Here is a 9,941-nt window from a genome sequence, read left to right as displayed (position 1 = left end):
AGTATCTGTCGAACAATACAAATCTTACAAACTCAATTTACATGCACTCCTACAAACCACTTATTATTTGGACCCCTCACATAAAAAAGAATTATACGTGATTCTTCTAAACTAAATGTTGTGACCTGAGAACCAAATTTAAGTCTCACGAGCACATAGCAACAATTAGTAATCATGTGACAATTAATTTCAAATGAAATAGAGAATCCCATGATTCAATACTTCTGTAACGAGCAAACAAGATATATTAAATAAATGATTATAGGTGTGTATACGAGTCTCGGACAATATATCGTCGAATAAGGTATGACTGGAATCGAAAAACTCGGCAAAATTTCTTGGAAAAGCCTCTTACTTTTGACAACAGACAGTGTGTTCACTTAGAAAGCCAATAGACGATAAGAAAAAGTGTACAGGAAGCAATGACTGCAGATAGGATGAGATTGTCTTTTGATCGCTTCCTTCTGATCGAACCTGTCAATAACATATTCATAAATGTATTTTCAAATAATAAAAAAAAAACTAAAAAAATTGTCCTCAGCAGATAGTTACCAAGTACCCCACGAATGACCGGAAACTTATCACTTAGTGTCTTGAGTTTTCCTTGAACGTCTCCAAACAAGGACCTTTGAGAGGCCAAGGAAGCTCTCGTTGCTTGAGCTTGGTTAATCACATCATCTATCTGTAAGGGGGTAATGAAGAGTGTTTACGGGATAAAAGATGCATAGCCACGAGAAGCTGCAAAACTTACATAAAACCATGCAATTACAAAAAAAAAAAGGTAAACAAGGATTGTGATTTCAATCTTACAAAATCAGTCTTGCTAATAAAGAAAATAAAGAGTGGAGCATCGCGATTACTTACAAAAGAATTTTGAACTGCATAAAAAAGTGTAAATAATGTTTAATGCTATTATGCCTGATTCCGTCATGTAACAGTGCATTTGATTAAAAACAGTTCTATTGACAACAAGTTGGACAAAACCACGAGAATACACATCAATATATGGTAAGCTGCCAGCTCATGAAGTTATAATGCTGGTTGGCACTATTTCCATCCCAAATCAGAACAAAAGAGTTGGGCTTTCAAATGAAGAAAAGCATAAGAAGTCACTCCCAGATTAAAAAAAATGTAAAAACTCTTTGGTAAACTAATAGGTTCCCACAATGACATGGAATCCATAGCTGGCACTTGGTATATTAGCCTTCTATCAATGGTATAATTTGAATGATTACATCATCAACCTTGTTCGCTTGCCAATTCACACATTCTTCTGTGATATTTATCAAGACACTCTAGTCAATGAGCCTATAAGTCTTACATGAGATATGCTTCCATCTATGGCAGCTCTCTCCCGCAGTAACTGCATTCTTGGAGAATCGGTGTCATATGCCTGCACATAGTTAGCATTTAGCAAGAAGAGCACCAAGAAATTTTTGTTTTTTGTTTTACTCATAATTAGAATTTAATGCTCTCACCTTGTAGTCACTGATATCATCGTGGGCAAAACTAAGAAGCTCCACATGTTCCCTCGTCGAGTTAATATTTCCCTTGATGCGCCTAAATTCCTATATTAGTATTAGAAGTCAACTTAACCACGATAACAGATAAAAAAGATAGACCGCAAACAATACAAAAACTAACACAAGAAAAGCACACAAGGAAACATTTTGAAAAACCCAAGACACGATGGAAAAACAAAAGCCAAAAGGTCTGAAACACCTACACCAATTTTTTCAATCATTAGATTGTTTCTAATAACACATATAATCAAAAAGAGTGAATCAAAGAAGAGAAGAACAAAAGGTTTATACTTATCGCTCATGCAAGCAAATTTAAATTTTAAAGAAATGTCGCAACTTGCAAGTTAACGTGATCGAAACTTGAGAGTCAGCATTAACATCAAAACCTAGTTCCGTTTTTACCTTCATAGATGATATAATGAATAAAGTGGACAAATTTTTTGCTTGAGCTGTTCTATTGTTTTTCATTGTTTTGGTGGATAAGGAAATATAATTGAACTAAGAAACAAAATTTTCTGGCTTCTTCATCTGTGCAAGTAATAACATATTAGAAAAAAGATCATGAATCAAGTAAATAACCTGGGTAAAATCTTGTAGTATGTCTCTGTGTCTTGCTAGCTTTTGAGTAACTGAAGCAGTAGGCACAGCAGATGCAGCACATCGACTCATGGAATCATATATATCCTGTAGCTTCTCAAGTGATGACTGAATCTCCATTTCCACAGATTTCAAAGACCTGCTAGAACCAAGAGTTGGTGAACTGGGGTCGACATAGCCTGGAAAACATTACATCTCAAATACATGAGCACCCAAGTGAAAGTCATAAAATAAAACCAAAGGATTTATCAAGTTATCAATATTTCCAGACTATCCCAGGAGAGAGACCTTGCAATCATAACAATAATTTTATTTATAATGAAGGAAGAATGTTGGAATGTTTACTCGAATTATACTGCATGACCTGAAGCACTGTATAGATTACAAACTAACACAATATGATTTCAACAAATACTATAAAATAAATTGTGGTGGATGCCGAAGAACAACTGCTATAAGACCTGTTCAGAGATATTAATTATTAATATCATGATGTTCCTTACAAAACTTGACTTTTTAACCCAATTCACCTCAAGCAGGCTAAAGTATACTGAATGCCATGTCACTTGCTTTCTCGGATGTCTGCATAATATGGAGATAAAAGCATACAATGATCTGGTTCAAAAATGGGAACTCATTAGAAATACAGAGACAGAGTAGATTGTTGGTTTTCATCTTCAATCAGGCACATGCCAAAAGAACCAAAGACTGAGGTTGCACTTGGATGGAGGAAATTGAAAATATGGATTTAAAATCCATTTGATTGCTTGGATGAGTTCATGTTAAATATATTTCAAATCTACCACTTCCTTAATATATGTAAATGCAATGGTGATTGTGATGGATTTAAAAGTCGTTCAAGATGAGTGTAATTTCAAATCCCTCCCCAAAGAAATCTCTCCTTCCAACTCAAAACCTCTCATCCATGCGCAACCTAACCGATGATATGTCATATGAATAAACTGCAAAGATCCATATGCATGTGCCTTTTCTCAGAAGTATTTTCTCTAATTTTTGTAAATATGAGATTATAGAGAAAAACAACAAAACCCAACAACTAAACACGAAGCCTCCAGCACAAGATTCCTCTTCATATAAATCTCTTCCATCCAACTAGTTACAGCACATGTATAAAACAAAAGCGAGTTAGAGTATCAACACGGAGTTATTCAGATATTGATCCATGTTCTGCATGCTTCTGAGTCGATTAATAAGCCAAATTGTGGCATTATCGATACACACCACTCAAGTGACAAGACTCCTATTCACAAACTAATCAAAAAGTATATGACAAGTTTCACAATTAACTTCCAAATTATCCCTGAAAAATTGTTTAAAGCACTAATCACTCCCAATTACATCCAAAATTTACACGAAAAGCCATCCTAAAACAGCAACCAAAGCTTCTACACCTAAAATATAAAATATTGTCCCAAAATTAAAATAAAAATACAGGTTTTACAACAATAAACTTCTCATCATCATTGGCAAATATCGGTGCAGAGTAAAATTGCAAGAACGATGGATAAATAAAATGAGCATCACACCAAAATAATTGCTGGTGCAGACAAAATCAGTACCTCCTTGGGTCAACCGAGAGCCGAGCTTCGCATAGGAAGAGAGCTTCACATCGAGATCGCCTTCAAGTTTTCGCGCCTCTTTGCGGAGCTCTTCCCATCCCAACTCCTGCAACACGTCCATAATTGGATCCGCGGCAATCCAGATCTATACGGATCCGCCTCGCCTCGTTTCCCAACAGCTCCTCCACCTCACTCCTGTCCTGATTGCGATCCGAATCCGTCAGTTATTACAGTTGGATTCGCGGGATCCGATGATTCGGTGCTGCAATTGCTTTTTAAACACTCGAATCCGACACTCCTCCATTTCGGGAAACGCCTAGTCAGAATCGATCGGGTTTCTATTTTTGTGGGCTCAAATAACTGGGCCTTTTGGTTTATTTTTTGACAGTGAGCCCAAGGTTGTATATTCTAGATCAAACAATTTCAGTGAGGGTACACTAATAATCTCACGATATAATAATAAAATCTTATGATATAATTACTATTAATATCGTTCTACGGTATGTTGGTTATATTTTTAGCATTATTTTTTCGGTGACACCATTGAAATTGGTTGATATGTTTACGTTCACTGATTTGTATGATTTATCGGGTTTAGGCGTAAAATAATTTGATAAATTGTATTTTAATATAATGATATGTCGTTTACTTGATACATGGATCACTTTCATTATTATTATTTTTACTCGATGGAAAACAATGTATATATGTACGTCATAACTAACGGATAGTGGTTTCTTATATATAATATGGGACAAAATGAAAATGTCAAATTTTGTGAAAAGTAGCAATAGAATCATGTATGTTCCATTGCTAATTAGTAATATCGAGTAACTTTTTGTCTCATTCCTACTATTAGGCATCGTTCGGCATGCCTAATAACGGGTACTAAGAACACTTATCCGGGCACATTTTATCCTAACGAGGGTTTAGTTCGACTTATATAAAAGCTCTAAAATAGATCTAATGAGTATTATTGTATTGACCGTAATAATTGTCTGTCTTAAATAAAGCAATCGAAATGTGATATTTGAGCTGCTATGCGGTTTAAAATATTTGAAGTCTACCGTTGACACCAGCTATATCTTTTGATATAACATCAATTGTATGTTGGATGTCTAATTATGACATGTCTCACGTGAGTTAGACTTAAATTTTAATTTTGACATGACATCAGAGCTCAGACTCGTCATTATATGTTGGATGTCTAATTATGGGTCACCCGTTAATATCTTGTAAATTTCACGTTATATTTGTTCATTCTTGAACATAAGATGATATGTTTGATGTTTTACATCGATTGTATTTAATTTTATAAAAAGTTGTATATATAGATTTAGATAATCATCTCTCTTGAATTAATTTATGTGCAACTGAACAAGTTATAAGTTTGTACAAGTAAGAAGAGTCCTCGTATACACGACTCACAAACACTTCATGAATCTAAAAAAATTGTATAATTAGCTGGTTGATCAGAATTGTTTCCATTCCGTTGACGCGGTTTCCACTTAATGGTTAAGTTAAAGTCTAGGGATGCTAATTAGTACGTAATTAGCATAAGTATGGATCGTAATTAAGTAGTGTTGTACCATGCACCATATATTAATGGAGAAATCTTGTGCCAGCAAACCGCCGCCATGCAGCCAAAAGTCAAAAATGCATTTAATATACGATTTATTTCACTTTAATTGGACGAAATTTATAGGCTATTTATATTTTATATAAAAACTCATATGAAATCGTATTATAATTATCAATTTTGTGAGATAAATATTTAATTAGATTCGATTTATGAAAAAATATTTTTATTATTTGTAAATATTCTTTCATATCTTGTATCTTGAGGTTTGACGATCACTACAAGAAAAAAGGTCTTTTAAAACTGTTTTTAAAGCCCCTGTTGTTAAATGGTGCGCTCAAAGACAACGATTTTTTTCGGTTGTTGTAGCTACAATTTGCGACGGTTTATGAGACAACCGTCGCCTACAAACTTAGCGACGGATTTATGTAAAACCATCGCTATTTAGCGACAGATTAAGAAACCGGCGCCTACAAATGTAGCGACGGAATTAAGAAATCGTCGCTAAAATTACCAACAATTTGTTCATGAATTCCGTCGCTACCTTAGCGACGGGTACATCATGATTTCTGTCGCTAATATTTTCGGTAAAATAAAAAAATTTACTTTTAATAATTTAATAAATCTAAAAAAACTTACAATATTACTATGAAAACATAATTCCTACCAAAAATCAAAGAAAAAATTTACATTAAATCGAAACTAAAATCGTGTAAAAGAGAAAAATTTTAAGTGTTGTGAAGTGGTAAAATTGTGTAAGAGAGAAATTTTAAGTGTTGTGAGATGGAGGTAAGAAAATGGATTGAAAGAGGCTGTATTTATAGAAACTTTCGTGATGTTTATTTGTTTAAACCGTCGCAAATAGCGACGGTTAATGACAACACCGTCGCTAATTATGGCGGTTTTTTCAAAATTTAAATTTGCGACGGTTTGTCTTACGGCCGTCGCTATATTTAGCGACGATAAAACTATAACCGTCGCTAATATTAGCGACGAATGTAAGCCAAACCGTCACAATTTTGAAATAACGACGGTTTAGATTAAACTGTCGCCAAATTTAGCGATGGTTTTTGCTGAACCGTCGCTAAATATGTCTAAAAACATGCTAATAGAGCTCAAAGACAACAGTTCTATAAAACCGTTGTCATTGACCCTAAAAACCGTTGTCTTTTGCTTAAAAAACGCTCTACGACAACGGTTTTAACTAAAACCGTTGTTAAAAAGCGTTGTTGTAAAGGTGTTGTTGATTGCAAAATTTCTTGTAGTGGATGATTATCGATCTTATATGAATAATCTCATATTTTAGGAAAAGATGTATGTGGCTGTCGATGAATGTGTAATGGAAAAATGACTAGGTTCATAATGTTGATCTTTTAAATTCCATGTTTGATAAAGATAAAATTGCAGACAAGATTTGAAGAATATACATACGAAAATACTGCATATATCGTACTGTGAATTTGTCAGTTTGGTTGTGTGAAATGTGTTACCGTTTAGGTTGTGTGAATGGAGATATCCAAGAGAAAACAATCTCCATTGTTGAATAGAGTTCGATCAAAGTGAAGTCAAAGTCGATTGGTGTTCGCGAATATCTTCAAATGAGAAAAGGATTTTTATGTTGAATAAGTCACACAACCCGCCGGGTCAATTATGCGACTATCCCATTACAAATATCACATGCAGTGCAATCGCAGATCATCAATTTATTTCCTAAAATATTAGCGAAACTAAATCAAACGGAAAGCAACTATAAAATGTAACAAATATTAAAGACCCGAAGTGAATGGCACCCCAGTACCAGGTAACCAAGAATTCCCCGCAATAAAACTCCCAACGGTAAATTGAGATGCCACGGTCGCGCTAGTAATCACATGGTAACCCCCCCATTTCACCCGGTTCGCTGTAGATGAACCCGGACCCGTGTTCGCATACTCTCCGTAGTACAAAGTATCCAACGCGAAGTTCCCGTCCCACGGCAACCAACCTGCAGGGTCAATGAGACTATCCAAGAAAGTCTCCATGAACACCGTCCGAGAGTATTGTTGCCAGGGACGACCCAAATACGTCTGCACAGAGCTTTGCACTGGTTTAAGGTCCGAAGCAGCGGTGACCTGACATTTTTGGATGGACATCCCGGTGTTTTGGTTTGGATCACTCCGAGCCTGAGCTGTGATGGTATTTATCCTGTTTGGGGGATATCTTGGGTATAAATTGCAATTTTGGAACACTACGGCCGAGTTGCCGAATATAAAGTCCACGGTGCCATATACGTTGCATTCCTTGTAAAATTGTCGCTCGGAGTGGACATAGAGCGTGTCTTGATAGCCCTCGAAACTACATTCGTAGAATACGGAGAGGTCGGAACCGGACCGAAGTGCGACTGCTTGGTGGTTGCTGGCTCCGGCAGTGTTTCTGACTGTGATTCCTCGGGCGATGAAGCCAGCACCAATAACAGCTGCAAATTATTATAATTTGAAATTTTTATTAAAAAAGTAATCAATTAATAATCAATTAATTATTCATATCGCCATTTATCGATCGAAGTTAGGAACAACTTGACTCATTAGATGAGATAATAATGATTTATAATATGATAGATGATAATTAAATTGATCGATATGGAGAATTGGAATTTGAACCAAACACTGTATGAAAATAAGATAATAAGTAGTATCCTTCTTACAAATGACGAGGAGAGGAGTTCTTGGTTGTTACGTTATACACAAAAACTCTTGTAAAATCGTCTCACAACTCAATTTTGTAAGACATAAATCTTATTAATCTAATCCGTGAAAAAATATTTCTTTTCTCGAAAAATCTTATGGATATAAATCCGTTCTCACATAAATCATATTCCATGTTATATATGTGTGGAGAGATGATTTTTCCAACTAATTTAAATCAATAATTATATTAATTGATTTTTTCAATCTTTTTTTTTTGACCAAGAATATTAACTATTGGAGTGGAATGCGTTAAATTCCTTTAAACATTATAGGAACTCAAGAAATTGTAAAATAAGATTCAAAGTATCATTTAATTTTCTCAAAAAAAGTTTGATTTATATATCCATTTCGAAACTCATTTGAGTAAAGATCCACTGATTGTTTTTTATTTTTAATTAAAAGGATACAAAGTTATCAGTTCAATTCGATTAAATAAATATAACAATATATATAGTCTATTACTATACCAAATTTAATATGTGACTTACATATATGATATATATTTATCAAAACAAACATGACACTTGTGACTTACCGACAGTGGGCGAGTTGAAAGTGGTGCTCCCTCCTCCGACACTCCTACTTCCGGTGATGATCGTCTTTCCAATCCCATCCCCATACAGCATAATATTCTCTAAACCATTTCCAATATTCACATTTTCGTTATAAGTACCCTGCTTCACATATATCACGTATCTTCCACTTCCAGCCCAATTTCCAGCCGCAGAAATCGCCTCACCCACTGTCTTGTAGTCGCCAGAACCATCTTGAGCAACCACCACGTTTGCCTGAGGATTGGAGGCCTGCAGCAACTTCCGGTCACCAGGCTTCATCCAACCCGGGAAGCCTTTTTTATAACTCGGCTGCTGAAACCCTCCACCGACATTATTCAAGGCTAGCGTGTTGCTAAGCAACATACTAACGTTGTTCGAGATCAACGGGAGAACAAAATCCGTGACACCAAGTTCTACAAAGCCAGTTCTGCACGTATCGAGATTCGTCAGAGCGGTGCTGAGCCAAGTTTGCACATCATCAGAACTGCACTTCACGTTTGGATCAATAGTCTGGTTGAGCTTACGTATTGTGCTATGGTATAACTCGACGCAATCGGCCCAAGCAGTCTTTTCTCGTTTGTTGCGGCATTTTGGACCGAGCGATTTCAGGTTGTCTTGCGCAGCCATGCAGCGGTCTAGGGCGAGTTCTTTGGACAGTTTGAAGAAATCGGATTTGGATTTGATGGCTTTGTTAGGGTACTTGTGTGAAAAGTGGTATTCACAGGGTTGTGGATATGGAGTTTTGCTGCACCACGATTTGATTGTAGAATTATGGTGAATTGAAATGACTTGTGTGAAGAATAAAAACACAAAAAATTTGGTGATTTGAGATTTTGGTGCCATGGTTAGTTATTCAGTTTGGTGCAAGTTATTTTTATGTGATGGTTGGTTTATATAGGGATATAAGAACTTTGAAGCAAGTGGCATTTGTAGAAATGTTATGTTCTCTTGTCCATTAATAAAATCAACTGAGCAAGAAACATTTCAGGGAAAAAAAATGTACGGTGGGTGCTTATATTTATAATTAGGTGATACAACGCGTATTAATTGACGGAGTTCGCATTTTTATGGATAACAATTGTGAATAAACCTAGTGGAGAAGTATATATTCGGGTCGTGCTGCTTCATTTATCTCTTCTTTTTTTTTTTTTTTTTTCAGATTGCTTTTAATTTGACCAACATGATTTTATTTTATCCAAATGATGTGCCACATGGGAGAATCGGTGTCAAATAAACTATATTCGATAATTTTGTGGTTTTAGAGAAAAAAAAAAGAACCCAAAAAAATTCAATTTATTGTATGAAATCAAAAAAATTGACAAGTTACATGACTAAAACTCAAAACATGTCAACTTATGGGAAGAAAATTGCAATTTTCCCTC

At 35.3% G+C, this 9,941-nt stretch overlaps 2 protein-coding genes across 2 annotated transcripts; both read right to left on the bottom strand.

Annotated features, from left to right (window-relative positions):
- Nucleotides 1–222: 222 nt before the first annotated feature.
- On the bottom strand, nucleotides 223–4,020 carry LOC142527667 (Golgi SNAP receptor complex member 1-2-like). The gene is made up of 6 exons (XM_075632547.1): nucleotides 3,701–4,020; nucleotides 2,103–2,299; nucleotides 1,479–1,568; nucleotides 1,322–1,393; nucleotides 553–682; nucleotides 223–474 (listed from the first exon to the last, which is right to left on the bottom strand). The coding sequence occupies exons 1-6, from the start codon at nucleotides 3,819–3,821 to the stop codon at nucleotides 377–379; spliced, it is 708 nt and encodes a 235-aa protein (XP_075488662.1). The 5' UTR covers nucleotides 3,822–4,020; the 3' UTR covers nucleotides 223–376.
- A 2,862-nt stretch (nucleotides 4,021–6,882) lies between these two features.
- LOC142527964 (pectinesterase 2-like) lies at nucleotides 6,883–9,496 on the bottom strand. Its single transcript, XM_075632971.1, has 2 exons — nucleotides 8,541–9,496; nucleotides 6,883–7,734 (listed from the first exon to the last, which is right to left on the bottom strand). Exons 1-2 carry the CDS (start codon nucleotides 9,400–9,402, stop codon nucleotides 7,046–7,048), a joined length of 1,551 nt encoding a protein of 516 aa, XP_075489086.1. The 5' UTR covers nucleotides 9,403–9,496; the 3' UTR covers nucleotides 6,883–7,045.
- Nucleotides 9,497–9,941: the final 445 nt, after the last annotated feature.

Source organism: Primulina tabacum, chromosome 15 (assembly GCF_025594145.1).
Source record: "Primulina tabacum isolate GXHZ01 chromosome 15, ASM2559414v2, whole genome shotgun sequence".
NCBI lineage: Eukaryota > Viridiplantae > Streptophyta > Magnoliopsida > Lamiales > Gesneriaceae > Primulina > Primulina tabacum.
Note: the sequence above shows the minus strand (reverse complement) of the source record. Positions and strands in the feature narration are given on the sequence as shown.